The sequence below is a fragment of the Thamnophis elegans genome, chromosome 10 (genome assembly GCF_009769535.1).
Source record: "Thamnophis elegans isolate rThaEle1 chromosome 10, rThaEle1.pri, whole genome shotgun sequence".
Classification (NCBI taxonomy): Eukaryota; Metazoa; Chordata; class Lepidosauria; order Squamata; family Colubridae; genus Thamnophis; species Thamnophis elegans.
In genome coordinates, this window is record NC_045550.1 from 4,242,860 (window position 1) to 4,259,511 (window position 16,652).

Below are 16,652 nucleotides of genomic sequence, written 5' to 3' on the forward strand. Positions count from 1 at the left end.
TCCTTAATTATGGCCCCAATGTTCTCTGCCGGATTGAGATCTGGCGAATTTCCCGGCCAGACATCATTGCCCCAAAATTTGACATTGTTTTCCTTTAACAATTGCTGAGTCGCATTTGCACGCATGCAAGGAGCTTTGTCATGAAGAAAGACAGCCTCACCAACCACCAAGACATTGTCTGGATCACTGAGAAATGGAATGACATTCTCCAATAAAATTTTCTCACAGAAATAACTGCCATCCCAGGATTCCCCTTTATCCTTCAAAACCCAATGCAGTTTCTTGGCTGTGAAAATGACGAAAATCCCGATGCAAGTCGGATTGCAAACGATTTGTCGATATCGTTCATGTTTGGCGATGTCGTCGACGTCTTTCGGTTTTCGAATGGCATAAATGAAGAATTCGTCAGATGGCGCCAAATGAAGAAAATCTTCCTCGGTCCATTCAGACAACCAATCGCACAACCAAAGCCGATCTTGAACGTGTGTTTGAGTTTTCAATGGTTTGCAAATGACGTGGAATGGCTTCAAACCTTCTCGTTCTCGATATCGGCCAATTGTCCTTTGATCAACTCGTTTTCCACGAATTTGAAGGATTTCTTGGGCCACTTTTCGGTTTCCTTTTCGTTGTTTGCGACTGCCAGTTGCAATGATGACTTTGCTTTCTTGGGACAGTTGCAGAGGACGCCCTTCTCCAAATTTTGTGAAACATTCTTGGGCTGTTTTGTTCCAATTATCAGTAACCCAATCCGGATGACGTTTCAATTTGTTTGCAATCCATTTTCGATTGATAAACGTCGCTCCAGCATCGCGAGCCTCTCGAAAGGCAATGCATTTTATTCTGTCAATGATCCTTTGTTCTTCCGAATCGAATTTTCCAGCCATTCTTAAAGCAAATTTAACATTTAATAGCTCATTCAATTCAGTTTTTTATGGGCTTTAAAATGAGGTGTCGCGGAAGTTGTAAACTGCTGTCGATCTTGCTGTGACCCCCTAGGAAAAGGTTATGCCCCGCCCTGTACTGCTCAATCAGTCTGGTGAGTACATAAATAAGTTGTATGACAAAATGCGTTATGGAATACGATTGAAGGGAGTTTCATGGGATAAAATTTTAACAGAAGAATAGCCAGCTTTAGGAAAGATAGGCCAACTTTAGATCATTACTGTTCTTCCAAATCTAGTCATAAAGTATGCTTCTCCACCTGGGAAAAATTATATGTTGACTTCATAAATTTAAAGGCAGCTTCTTGAAGCAAGGAGGAAATTGATCGGCTTCTTCACTGACAGATGTGTCCGCATTTAATTACTTAGCTCCACAAGAACAATATAGTGTAAGTCTGATGTGGTTTTCAAGGGTATTCTATAATTTTCCCTTCCCTATCTATTCAGAAAGGGGTGAAGTAGTGCTGTATTTTGAAACCTTCTTTTTTAAAAATTTATTCATCAATTGTGTTTGGTGCAAGACAGAGGTGGGTTCCTACCAGTTCGCACCTATTCAGTAGAACCGGTTTGTCAAATCTACCAAACTGATAAGAAGAGGTTCCACCAGTGGACCCGGAAAGCAGGCCACACTTACAGAAGAGGTTCCAACATTTTTTGAAAACCACCACTGGTCCCTGGATATGATTATTCTACACTATCATGCTCATATTTATAAAACTCAGTGCCTCTGTGAAAGGTAAGGATGACTACTGCGTTTGTGGTGCAATCAGAACATTGCGTGTGTTGAAGTTGTTTTAACGCAAACCAAAGATGCCTTTTAAAAAACAAGTTTACATCCTATTCTTATGCATTCCAGTGCTGTGTGTGAGGTAATTTAAGGTGGTTCTGACAAGTGTCGTCGGCATCTTCATAACAGGTCACATGGGCGGCAAGCCACTCCCATCCAGTCACCTGGGCAGCAAGCCACTCCCACCAGGTCACCTGGCCGGCAAGCCACTCCCACAAAGGAGGCCACACCCACAGAGTAGGTTCAAACAATATTTGAAACCCACCACTGGTGCAAGACCTCTCAAGATCAGATTTTTCCTCTACATTTTGATTGGTAGAATCATTTTATTGTATGCAGATGACTCAGCCATTTCACCTATATTTTAATGAGCCAGAAAAAAGTGCCTCAGAAATCTTGCTTTTTGGTGGAGATAAAAGCCTCATCACCAATCCTGATAACACAAAAGTAATTTTATTCTCTAAAATACCCAAATTACCCTTGGAAAATGGAAGTCACCAGAATTATTTAAACTAAGTCAGTCAAATATCCCAGCGTCTCTTTTTCTGCATCAACATCTTAAAAAGACAAACAAGAACTACCTTCTGGTGAGGATCATTTGTGAATCCCACTTTACAATTTGCTACTCACAATCCTAACAAACCTATGTTTATCATAATAAACATATCATGGAAGCAATTAGGATATATAAAGCAGTCATAAGTACTTGTTCCATATCGTAGTGTGTAGGCCTCCAAATGTTGTATAGTGGCTCTTCGAGAAATTGTTCAGTTCTTGGGTCTCTTTTATCTATGCCCTGTTTATGTAGCTAACAATTTATTGCAGCTGGAATTTGGCAAGATTTCAAAAAAAAAAGCTCACACATGGCTTTGCCTCCAAAATACTAGATTACTTTGAGAATTATCTGGGCATTGATCCTTTGGGATAATGTAATATCTTTATGGATCACTGAGAGAAATATCAAATTTGATGTCCTGTAGCCTTTCCATTTATGAGCTTGAAAATCACCACCACCAAACCTAATTGAATTCAGTTACAATTATTTATCTCTAAATTGGCTGGCCAGGCCTGTACCATATTTCTTTAAGGCTTCTAAATGTTTTGTTCAGCTTTCTGTTTTATACAGCACAAGTGACAATTATTAATTTTAAAATTTTAGTAAAAATAGAAGTTAAACCACCCACTGACAACTATGTCAGAAAATGCTGCCTTGTTGATATTATAATTTAACGTCAACCTTTAAAAATGAATAAAAATATCCTCTGTTATCGCTGGCAGCTTCAACTCAATTACCTGCTTTGTATAATAGAACTTAAGCCACAGGTTCTTCATTTGCATCAGTAGGTTTGCATTAGCAGTCATATGTAGTATCCATTTGTTTATTTTACATTTATTTGTGATGTTTCTCTCTTATTTTATAGGCATGTAGAAATAAGACACATCTTATGTTTAAGTTCAAGTATATATTGTATATTAGATAATATTAATAAACAGATTGACAAGACTAGCTGGATGGAAGTCTTCTCAGTGCAAAACACATGAAAACCCACTTGGAGTTTGCAGAAAAGCACCTGAAGGACTCACAGACTGTGAAGAACAAACTCTGTGGGCTTTCATGTGTTTTGCATTGAGAAGAGGCTTCCATAAAGCCCAGATTGGCTAATGGCTGCAGTGATGGTTGTCCCATCTGCATACAGGATCTCTAGAGCTCAATCAGAGAGACCATCAGGTTTTTGGTCACTTCATTGTCTAAGGCACTTCTCCCCCGATTGATCAGTTTGATCGGGTGACCAGCTCTTGGAAGAGTCCTGGTTGTACCAAATGTCTTCCATTTGAGAAGGTGTCATCATGGTGTCCACTGTGCTCTTAGGAACCTTCAGTGCAGCAGAAATTTTATTGTAGCCTTCCCCAGATCTGTGCCTTGCAACAATCCTGTCTCTGAGCTCTGCAAGCAATTTCGTTGACCTCATGGCTTTTGCTCTGCTACAGTACACATTGTCAGCTGAGGTGCCTTGTATAGAGAGGCGTGTGCCTTTCCAAATCTTGTCCAATCAATTTAATTTACCATAGGTCACTCCATTCAAGGTATAGAAACATGTCAGTAATGATCAAGAGAAATGGAAAGCACTAGAGCTAAATTGCATGTGATGTTGCAAAGGGTCTGAATACTTATGCCAATGCAATATTTCAGTTTTTTTCTATTTAATAAATTTACAGACATTTCTAAAATTCTATTTTTATTTTGTCCTTATGGAGTACAGAATGTAGATTAATGAGTAAAAAATGAATTTCAACAACTGTAGAATCAGGCTGCAGCACAGTGGTGATTTTCGAAAAAATTTCGAACCTACTCTGCGGGTGAGGCCTCCTTTGCGGGAGTGGCTTGCCGCCCATGTGACCAGATGGGAGTGGCTTGCCGGCCATGTGTTCTCTCTCTCTCTCTCTCTCTCTCTGTCTCTCTCTCTCTTTCCTTCCTTTTGTCCCTCTGTCCCTTTTTCCTTTCTTTCTTTCATCTCTCTCTCACTTTTTCTTATTTATTTATTTATTTATTTATTTATTCCTTTCTTTCTCTTTCTCTCTCTGTGTGAGTCTGTGTGTGTGTGTGTGTGTGTGGTGGGTTTCAAAAATTTTTGGAACCTCTTCTGTAGGTGTGGCCTGCTTTCTGGTGAAACCTCTTGTAACCGGTTCGGTAGATTTGACGAACTGGTTCTACCGAACTGGTGCGAACTGGTAGGAACCCACCTCTGCTGCAGCACAACAAAATTGTCAAAAGTGAATACTTTCTATTCGGTCTATATGCTCATTCATTTTTTTGTCCAAAACATCCAGCTCATAAACATTTCAGATGATACAGTTTGTCTCCCCGCTTACATGACTGGAGAGATATACGTGCATTGAATGAAAATGTTAAAGTAGGAAAGTCATGATCGTTTCCAAATGATCTAAAGTGGTGATAATACAGGCTTCACGCTTATATGAAAGCCTACATTGCCCAAAGGCTTCCCTTCTGCCTAAAATACTCAATGTCATCAAAATGATGTCAACATAGAGTGGAAGATTATCCTAAGCAAACAGATGGTAGGAAGTTAATAACATCCAAGTTTTTGCATTAGCACTTTAGCAGAATTATGGTAGAGATACACCAAATGTGGAAAAGTCTCCAGCATGAAAGTTGAATCCAAACAAATCTCACTAATCAGTCCTGGCTTCCAGAGAGCTCCTTTAACCTTTTAAACACTCTGTCCCTTTCAGAAACAGTCATTTTGAGGGATTTACTTCAAAGTGACTATTCATTCCTACACATCCCATATGCATACATACCAGTGGTGAGTTTCAAAAATTGTTCGAACCTACTCTGTGGGTGTGGCCTCCTTTGTGGGAGTGGCTTGCCACCCATGTGACCGGATGGGAGTGACTTGCCGGATATGCCCACCGGATATGAAGATGCTGACAACACTTGTCAGAACCACCTTAAATTACCTCACACACAGCACTGGCCTGCATAAGAATAGGATGTAAACTTGTTTTTTAAAAGGCATCTTTGGTTTGCGTTAAAAGAACTTCAACACACGCAATGTTCTGATTGCCCCACAAACGCAGTAGTCATCCTTACCTTTCACAGAGGCACTGAGTTTTATAAATATGAGCATGATAGTGCAGAATAATCATATCCAAGGACCAGTGGTGGGTTTCAAAAAAATTTGGAACCTCTTCTGTAGGTGTGGCCTGCTTTCCGGGTCCACTGGTGGAACCTCTTCTAACCGGTTCGGTAGATTTGACAAACCGGTTCTACCGAATAAGTGCGAACTGGTATGAACCCACCTCTGATACATACATACAAACACATGAATACAGAAATTGAATCACTATAAGCCATGATTTCAGGTGTTCCAAGTGCTGTTTTCCTAGTTGGGAAAACAGAAGAAGCTCAAAGCTGAGTCTGAAAGTCCTCAATCAAAGCAGGCTTGCCCAGAAGTAACAATTACCCCTTGAATCTCATGACATTCATGGATTGGGAGGCAGTGATATTATCTGTCTCCCTAAAAAAAACCTGTAGAAAAAAAACTTCATAGCAAAATTGAGCTTGGCAGGTCCAACTGTGGATTTACAAACTGTGCAGACCTATTTTAAACAGGTGATATTAAACATGTTTTTCACATTCACCTTGATTAAAGCAAAACACATTTTGTTAAGAAAACAGCTCTTACCATCTGAAAACTTCTGGTAGAATGAAACTCACACTGCATCATATCAAAGAAAATGGGAATCGTAGCTTTTCTCAGCTCAGTTTCGGGAATCAAAGTCATTTCTAACATGGGCCCCACCATCTCAGGAATGAACTTGATTTTATGCTGACCTGTTGGGAAAATAATAATAATAATTAGAAGCGAGCTGAAAATTAGAAAAAACAAAGCTATGCATAGCCAATACTTGAAAAGTATTGAAGGCAAAGCTGACCAAAAGTTAACTTGGAACTGGTTAAGATCAGGAGCACTGAAAAAAGAAACAGAAGGCTTTATTTTGGCAGCTCAAGAACAAGCCTTAGCCACAAACAGCATGAAGGCAAAAATTCAACATGTTACCACCAACAGCAAATGTCGCCTCTGTAATGAGAAAGACGAGACAGTCGACCACTTGATCAGTGGGTGCAGCAAAATTTCACAAACTGACTACCTACAACGCCATGACCGCGTTGCTAAGACCATTCACTGGAAATTGTGCCAAAAGTTTGGATCTGAGTACAGCAAAAACCACGGGGACATTAGGTTCAGAAGGTTTTAGAGAATGAGAAAGTCAAGATCTTGTGGGACTTCAGAATTGACAGGCACTTGGCCCACAACACACCTGACATAACAATAGTTGAAAAGAAAAAAGTATGGTTCATTGACATTGCAATACCTGGAGATGCGCGAATTGAAGATAAACAGCAAGAAAAAATCACAAAGTACCGGGATTTGCAAATTGAAGTTGAGTGTCTGTGGAAAAAGAAATCGTTTGTTGTCCCAATTATAATTGGAGCCCTTGGAGCAATACCTAAAGGGCTATCTCACTATTTGGAAATTTTAAATTTATCAGACTTGAACATTCTGATTCTACAAAAAACCACCCTCCTTGGAACAGCTTATACCCTCCGAAGTTACCATAACAGTTCTTAGGTCCTTGGTTAGGACTCGAGCTGTTGAGCTACCAACCAGCCCCAAAGGCTGTGAATCTCAACAAAGATTAACATAACAACAACAACAACAATATCATCATCATCACCATCTTATTTCAAGCATAGTAAATAGGTCAATTCTAGTCTATGTAGAGAGGCTGCATTTGTTATATATGAAAACTTCAGCCCGTGATTATAAAGAACAGGACTTCCAGGCAAAAATGAATCTCAACTAGATTAGGCCATTCTTTTTATAGTTAAAAAAATTAAAATAAAATTAATGTTTACTTCCTTAGAAGATACATTTCTTGATCACAGAACAAAATGAGAGAATACATTGGAAGAATAGCTTTTGTTCCTCTTTCATACATGATCTATCATAAAAAGAGAAAAAAAAAGGGAATGTATTATTTCAGATCCGATATTTCTATTAATTCTGTATAGATCCTGGGGCAGAGACAACAACAGTGTTGCTATTAGATGTAAGAACTGGATACATTATTGAACTTTGATGCATTCTTACATTAATATATTAATCACAGAATTCTGTTCCATTACCAGTGTTGAAATAAGTTTCAGAGATATTCCATTACGTGAAATTTGTGTGGTTTGTGGGTGTATATGTTTGTATTAGGAAGAATTTCTATTTTTTGTGGTGGCACAGTGGCTAGAATACAGTATTGCAGGTTAACTCTACTGAATGCCAAGAGTTCGATTCTGGCCAACTCAAGGTTGACTCAGCCTTCCATCCTTCCAAGGTCTATAAAATAAGGCCCCAGATTGTTATGGGCAATATGCTGACTCTGTAAACTGCTTAGAGAAGACTGTAAAGAACTGTGAAGTGGGATATAAGTCTAAGTGCTATTGCTATTTCAGTTCACAACAATAGAGAATTTTCTTGGTTCAGCACTGTACTACTATCATACATAGATTTCTTTTAACATTGGCACGATTTGCTTTAATGCTTTAAATATGGCACATTTTTCTAAAAATATACAGAAAAGTTTACCTCTGAATTTCTAACGGCACTTTAAAGAAGTCTTATGTTTATTTTACTGAACAACCTAGCCAGCAATCTCAGCATCCTTAGTGAGGAACCGTCAAGTAAATTAGGAAGTGCTTTTAAAAATATGAAAGAATTGTAAGGATTTATTTCTGAAACTTCATTCTTATAATCAATTCTCCTGCACCCTACCTAAGAACTCTGATAGAAAACACATTATAAGGTCAACACATTATTTGTTAGGACCACTATCCATGCCAAGAAGTTACTTCTATTTCACAAAGATTTATGTTTAATAATGGAATTTCAAAGAGAACAGAAATTGAGTTGTTTGAAGTAAATCTGCTAAAGAAATATGTTCCTGCGATGATTCATTTAAACCTCATATTACTCTTTTTCACTCTTTAGGTACTTGATCTAAAACGATTTCAGAAGCTTTCTTATTTGTTTCAATTAAGAAGGAAAATCCACAATTGAAATATTCTATTTTCATTAAAGAGGCAAAGTGAGACAAAAAACAAGCAATCACAATCCCAAGGAATTGGTGCATCAAGGAACAAGTGGGGTATGTTTGCAATGGATATATCCATAGAGAATAAAAAATAATTAAATTCAATTTCAAAATGTGTTTAGGTCCAAGTAAACGTGTGGGTCTCTGGGCATGCCCTAAGCTTAACCCTTTCTTAATATTTAATTGAAGCAAACTGAGAATCAATGAAGGAAAGGCCCTCTTTCTATGAAGACTGAGTCAGGGTGGCGCAGTGGTTAGAATGCAGTATTGCAGGCTAATTCTGCTCTTTCCTGACTGCCAGCTGTTCAGCAGTTCGAGTCCCATCGGCTCAAGGTTGACTCAGCTTTCCATCCTTCCAAGGCAGTAAAATGAGGACCCAGATTGTTAGGGGCAATATGCTGACTCTATGATCCCCTTAGAGAGGTTCATAGAGCTGTAAAGCACTACGAAGCGGTATATAGGTCTAAGTGCTATTGCTAATATAATGTACAAAAATGGTACATCATGAATAATGAAACAGAAAAGGGTAATTGGAAAAGATTAGAATGGGTATTAAAATCTTTCCCTTCTTCCTGAAGGCTATTTACATGATCAGTTTACAGTCTCACCATATTTTGCACTTCAAACATTATGGCAAAAACCAATCATGTTCGGACTGTAGGAAAAAATTGTTCTAACCAGGAAGGAGATTCAGCTGTAAATACAACGCATATCTGATTTACCTCCCAAATTCCTTTGGGAATCTAAATTTGACCCATGGTCTTTTTACAAAGTCCCTTCCTTTGAATACAATGACTTTGAACATATATTCATCATTTATTTAAAACATTCATCTCTTCAGACAATTCTGGGCAGCTCCCAAATTTATTTATTTATTAAAGTTTTGCTACTTTTATCCCAAGTTCTAATCAGAATCTAATCAAGTTTTATACATCCGTGACCTGACAAATGCGTGCCTGACAACAGCGCGCCGACAAAACCGCAGCGATAAAACCGCTATGTTGACAGCGCGCCCACAAAGGTGCGCCAACAAAAGAGCGCTGACAGAAGCGCGATTAGGGTTAAGGTAAGGGTTAGGGTAAGGGTAAGGGTTAGGGTTAGGTTTAGGTTCAGGGTTAAGTTTAGGGTTAGGTTTGTTGGTGCGCTGTTGTCGGCGCGCTTCTGTGCTCATTTGTCAGTGCGATTTTGAACTCGCGGTTTTATCGCCGCGGTTTTGGCGGCACGGTTTCATCAAGCGCGCATTTGTCGGTGAACCTTATACATCAATACTGTGTTTCTGGTTGTCTTTACTCTTTTATTTGGAGTGCCTGTCTGTTTCAAATGGTTTCCCAAGATGATCTTGTGCAATGCTGATCAGGATTTTAATTTATTTTTAGTAGAATATTTATATGTTTTACATTTCTTGAAGTGAGACAAACTGATTTATTCTTGGAAAGGTGCTGAAAGAAATGTATATTATAAACATGGATATTACATGCTCAGGCAAACAGTATAGTCAATATTTAGCATTACTGCAAACTCTGAATAGCAAACAAAAATTAATCAAGCTTTATTTACTCATAAGAGAAGGTATCTTGAGTAAACAGGGAAAAGAAGGAATAAGGGAAAGAGAATGGCATGATTAGAATCTTGCAAGCATTTGGTTGAAGATTCCACTTGTATGTATTTTCTTAAAATATATTCCAAAGATAGAAATGTAATTTTTCAATCATTATAACAAAGCTCTGATACTGATATCTTTTATCTTGCTGACAACAGTTAAATTTCTGCACTATATGAATAATTGGGAATACATAATCCCATTTTGTAGAACTGAACAGTTTGGAATCCAATGTGATAGAAATCATATCATATATATACATATATGATCCTTACTGTATTTTCTTGGGATCTATTGTTTTTGACTAAAATTTATTTATAGTAAAAGACAAAAATAATAAGTTCAATACAATCATGGGAAAAATAGGAAATTAACAAATAATATCATAGCTAAGAGGAAACATGTAATCTTTTTGTCCCATCTTGCATGATTATGAATCAGAAAATGATTATCTGTTCAATGTACCATGTGATGTACCGGGGCAAACCAGAGGCTTTGTGAAACTTTTCATTTCTACTAGTGGTGGGTTTCAAAATTTTTAGAACCTATTCTGTAGGTGTGCCCTGTTTTGTGGGAGTGGCTTGGTGGTCATGTGACCGGGTGGGTGTGGCTTGGTGGGCATGTGACCGGGTGGGTGTGGCCAACTTGGAAAACATGGTGAAACTCACTTAACAATGCTCTTGCTTAGTAACCAACATTTTGGGCTCAACTGTGATCATAAGTTCTCTTTCTTTTTCTTTCTTTCATTCTCTCTCTCTCTCTCTCTCACACACACACACACAAACTCTTTCTTTCCTTCCTTTTGTCTCTCTCCCCCTCTTTCTTTTTTTCTTTCTTTCTTTCTTCTCTCTCCCACTTTCTTTTTCTTTCTCTTTCTATCTTTGTCTCTCTCTTTTTTTCTCCCTCTCCCTCAATTCCTTCCTTCCTTCCTTCCTTCCTTCCTTCCTTCCTTCCTTCCTTCCTTGTGTGTATCTCTTCCTTTCCTGTGTGTATCTCTCCCCCTTCCTTCCTTCCTTCCTTCCTAAATTTCACGAACCGGTCCTGGCGTACCGGTGCGAACCGGGAGAAACCCACACTTGATTTCTACCATGAGCAAAATGGACTGGACCAATCTGAAATTTTCTAAAACAGACAAAGGCAAAAGTTGGGCAAATGTTTGGGCAAAAGTGAAGGCTCTCCGATGAGATGAACTAAGAATGCTTGGCTAAGTATTTTGCATGAGAGAATTGTCTTCCAAATAGACTCACAGCATATCAAACAGGAATTTTGTAAAAAAAAAAAAATCCAACTGAACTTCAGTGTCAAAGTACAAATGTTTCCAATTTTACCAGGTTCTTCCTGGGTAAGAGTCAAAATAGTAAATAGTGGAGGGAGATAAAATAGTAGAAAAAAAAAAAAATAGATTGGCCAAGATCTCTTTTTTAAAATGTGGGTATGTGGTTGCAACACCATGGAGACCTAGGTATTATCCGAGAGGCGCTAACTTAATCAAGAATTTTAGCAGACATAATTACATGAGTCTACAAAGGGTTAGACCAGTAATAGGATTTAAGTAATGAGAGTAGCAAATCTATCCTCCATATAAGAGGCATTGAATGACCTTGACTCTAAAGACTTTGATGTTTACTGGGATATGGTTATTTCCAGTCTGATGTGCAGAATGAAAGATAGCTTTTGAAAGCCTGTGGACTTAAACAGGAATGGCCCTAAGTACTTTGATTTATTTACTAGACCACCTGTCACCCTTACTCATGCCTTAGTCATCTCCTGCTTGGAGTTTTGCAATACATTCTACATGGGGCTGTTTTTGAAGACCACCTAAAAACTGCAGCTGGTCCAGGATATGCCTCAGGGCACCCAGAAAAGGTGGGTTCCTACCAGTTCACAGCTATTCGGTAGAACCGGTTCATCAAATCTACCGAACCGGTTAGAAGAGGTTCCACCAGTGGACCCGGAAAGCAGGCCACACCCACAGAAGAGGTTCCAAAAATTTTTGAAACCCACCATTGGCCCTTGGATATGATTATTCTACACTATCATGCTCATATTTATAAAACTCAGTGCCTCTGTGAAAGGTAAGGATGACTACTGCGTTTGTGGTGCAATCAGAACATTGCGTGTGTTGAAGTTGTTTTAACGCAAACCAAAGATGCCTTTTCAAAAACAAGTTTACATCATATTCTTATGCATGCCAGTGCTGTGTGTGAGGTAATTTAAGGTGGTTCTGACAAGATCTTCATATCCAGTCACATGGGCGGTAAGCCACTCCCATCCGGTCACATGGGTGGCAAGCCACTCCCACAAAGGAGGCCACACCCACAGAGTAGGTTCGAACAATTTTTGAAACCCACCACTGGTACCCAGGTAACATCACTACTTTGCAGCTACACTGGCTCCCAGGAAGCTTCTGGGTGCAATTCAAGGATTGATTCTTTTCCTGTGCATTGAGCAAAAATGGTAGATAGCAGCAATAAATGAATTAGTAGATAAAGAAATAGTCTTGTATTGATGTGGTATGGGATCTGTTTTCGTTTTTCTATTTTAGATATTTGTTTTCTTTTTTCTTTTTTTTATTGTATATCAGCCAGAGTCACATATTGTGAGAAGGCTGCTTATAAATATTGATGTAAATAAAAATGAATTATCAGCATTTTTTAGCTTTATTCCCCAAGTATGTTGAAATATCTTGACTACCAGTTTCCTACTTGGTAACCTGCAAGGCATAAAAAAAACATCCTGCTTGGTTTAAGCATTAGATGGTTCATCTTCTCCATAAGTGCCTGTTTATCTAGTGCAGTGTTTCTCAACCGTGGCAACTTGAAGATGTCTGGACTTCAACTCCCAGAATTCCCCAGCCAGCATTCGCTGATCTAATGATCCCACTGATCTAGTGGGAGTAGTGGAAAGTGGTCAAGTGTTGACTTGACAGATTTTGTCTTTTTGTTTAGTTATAAGAACCTTTGGGATAAACAAAACTTAATTTTGATGTAGTCTGGTCCTGTTGTGCAATGTGTTATAAGAATTATTTTTTATTTGGTTATTAAATATGTGTGCCACCTGATTACTGACAACTCCCAAACATAATTTTAAACATATTTTAAGTTTTTAACGAATCATTTCATTGCTTTTATTTTATTGTATTATTGTGTTCAATGATACTTGTGTTGAAGTATTTTGCTTGTGAAGAAAAAAAAAGATGGTTAGGAAAAGTGTGGATAAAGAAATAAATCCATCACACCTACACACAACTATACACATTGTAAATATGCCTATTGGCCTTAGTTATGAGGGACTAGAAAATCCAAAAGACTTGAAAAAAAATCATGTTGGAGTAGAGTTCTTATATATAGTCCTTAGGCACCGTCATTCAATTTTGACAGTAAGATAAACTCCTCCTTGTCTTTTACTGTACTCTATTGTCTGTTCATAACACTGTACCTTATTAATCTTGGACATGTTCAGATGACATATACTGTTAAGCTTCAAGGCTACATAGATACCACCATTCAATAATTTGCACTAAGAATTATATACAGTCAATGCTAGACTATTCCTCTATTCCCAGAAGTCAGGCACAGCCTAAAAACAACAAATTTTATATTCACATTCCTCCTACACACTTAAAAAAGAAAGTGACAGGCACAGCAGCAAATTTAACAGTCAATCTTCTGCAACCAGCAGTAATATCCAATTACTTATAGTGGCTGTGAATTTTAAATTTCTTCCAGAATGTCTTTTTCCAACTTACTAATTATAAGTTTGACAGTTTTAAGGCAGAGAAATTGTAGTTCAAATGTCAATAATTAGTTCATGTTACTCTTTCATCGATTACTTTATTAGGATTATTCAACTGTCTTTCCGTGACTATTGAAAATAGCGATACTGCCTTTGTCTGAAAAATAGATTTATATAATATCATCAACTTGATAGTATGTCAGGTCAACACTTTGGAAACTGAAGTTCTGGTTGAAGAAGAGTAATAATCTATACAAAATTAAGCTGCAAACCCATGAGAGCATAATAGACCTACAGATGATGTTACCAGACATTTGATGACTGGGTGCAGAAATAATGTCATGCTCTCTCTAGAAAAAGAGAAAACATGAAACACAAATTCATATGGTCTTATTGAAAGAAGAGCCGAGGTGGCGCAGTGGGTAGAGTGCAGTACACCAGCCACTTCAGCTGACTGTTAGTTGCAGTTCGGCGGTTCAAATCTCACCGGCTCAAGGTTGACTCAGCCTTCCATCCTTCCGAGGTGGGTGAAATGAGGACCCAGACAGTGGGGCGATATGCTGACTCTGTAAACCGCTTAGAGAGGGCTGAAAGCCCTATGAAGCGGTATATAAGTCTAACTGCTATTGCTATTGCTAAATCAGTGATGAATGAAACCGCTAATGTTTGCAAATAAAAATATCCATAAACTGTGCCATGTATGTACGTGTTTTTTCATATGCAATATCTTTTACCGCTTGTCTTATAACAATGACTGTGGATGCTGTACAAGAATTAAAACCAAAATAATAAGAATCCAAATAACAATTGTTCAAAATCACAAAAAAATAATCTGATTCCAATTTAAAATACCAATAGCAGCTGAGCTCATTTAACCTTTCAGCACTCAAACAGGGCATGTTCTTCATAAAAAGTAATGCTGGAGATAAACTTTGTGAAGGGCAATAGTCTTACAATGAATTAGAGAGATTGCCTTTGAAAAATGCCAAGCTGAAGTGAGCGGAAGGACATTTACAAAACCCTGCACTGTTCTGCCAAAGGAAGGTTCCTGAACAAAACCGAAGAGAAATTATTACAGAGAAGAGAAGCCATCTGAAACCCCAGACATCCCAAATTCAGTATTAACTGACATAATATAATTAAAAAGGAATGAATGACATTAAAATCCTGCTGTATTCTGCACTTCAAGTAAATCATAGAGCAATTATAGAACTCCTGCTTAGATTCCTCCAGCGCAGCTTAGAGAGGTTCAGCATTTTGAATAACTAAAAGCTTATAATTGGATGAAACCTCAAATATAAATTCATACAATCCAAATCAGGAAATCCTGACAGCTTACCAACTAGACTTTTTTAAAAACTCTGGCAAATGAGAACTCAAAGCGTGTTGTTCCATAAATTAATAACTTGCACTATAAGGAAGTTGTGTTTTAATCCTTCCTTCCTTCCTTCCTTCCTTCCTTCCTTCCTTCCTTCCTTCCTTCCTTCCCTCCCTCCCTCCCTCCCTCCCTCCCTAATCTCAACCCCATTTTCTTTTTCCGCATTCCTGAACTCTTTGGGAACTTTCCAAAGAGGCAATTAGTCTGGTGACTGCTTGGACAACTCCCTGCAGTTTTTTTTTTTTTTTATAGCAGAATTGTGAGAAGTAATGTACATTTGCCTTTTACTTAGGGTTGAGGAGAGTGACTGGCTCAAAAATTATCCAGTTGGCTTCATGTCTAAGGCAGGATAAGAACTCAGGGTCTCCTGATTTCTAGCTGAGAGCTTTAACGAAACTGTTCTCAAGTTCGCATCATAAATTTCATTAATTATATAACAGCTGTTATATAACAAACTTAAAGATGGCTATCATATTTTATTTTAAAATCATGTACAGTAAGTATATCTAACACCTAACAAAAAAACCAAGGTGTATTTCATTCTTCAAAAAGAAGAGAGAAAAAAGCAGCTATCAATTGTCAGCTTTTTAGTTTGAGTTTGAGTTTAATTTTATTTATAGGCCGCCCAATCCCGGAGGACTCCGGGAGGCTTACAACGAGGGGAAAAAGAAAAGCAATAAAAGAAAATAAGAATAAAAAAATAGACGTTAAAAACAACACAGATACATTTGTTTCAGTCGGGGCTGGACCTCAACAATGAGGTCAACAGCCCCAGGCCTGCCGGAAAAGCCAGGTCTTGACAGCTTTTCTGAAGGCCATGAGAGTGGGTAAGGTCCGGATTTCTGGGGGTAGTTCGTTCCAAAGGGTCGGAGCAGCCACAGAGAAGGCTCTCTTCAGGGGAGCCACCAGCCGACATTGTCTGGCTAACGGCGTCTGAAGGAGGCCCACCCTGTGGGATCTTACTGTCTTATAAGATATTTAGGAATATCTTATAAGAGTGACTGAATGTATAATTGAACAATCTGCTTCATGTCCATTCATCTGCTTCAGGACACGCCCACACTTTCCTCTTTCCAATGTACTGTACTTTTCCTCATTTGTGAACATTCGCAAACCTCCCCCATATATATTTTTGTGTGTTTCTTATTGTTTACTTATGTGAACCTGATCTCCTGAACAGGTTCGATTTATACAATCAAAAGATTTAACTCTAAGCAATGTACTTATCATCTAGATCAGTGGGAGTCAACCTGGTCCCTACCGCCCACTAGTGGGCATTCCAGCTTTCATGGTGGGCGGTAGGGGTTTGCTGTAACTCTGCTTTGTAAATTTTATAAAGTAAAGTTACTTCCCTACTTTATAAATCACCATGACTGTGGAACCGGTGGGCGGTTAGAAAATTTTACTAAAAAAGTGGGCGGTAGGTATAAAAAGGTTGAGTACCCCTGATCTAGATAAAAGGTAAACAACGAATAGCATCAGCATAGGAATAGTTGCAGTAGATTTCTAGGAAAATTATCTAAAAGGTTTTGTGATTTGTAA

At 38.3% G+C, this 16,652-nt stretch overlaps 1 protein-coding gene across 3 annotated transcripts in view; it reads right to left on the minus strand.

Moving 5' to 3' along the window:
* The window catches only part of DOCK1 (dedicator of cytokinesis 1), a 510,685-nt gene that overhangs the window by 126,221 nt on the left and 367,812 nt on the right, over positions 1 to 16,652 (minus strand). For all 3 annotated transcript variants that reach the window (XM_032224957.1, XM_032224956.1, XM_032224955.1), the window contains exon 33: positions 5,937 to 6,085. In XM_032224957.1, coding sequence (XP_032080848.1) covers positions 5,937 to 6,085 — 149 coding nt within the window. The remainder of the gene's footprint in view (positions 1 to 5,936; positions 6,086 to 16,652) is intronic.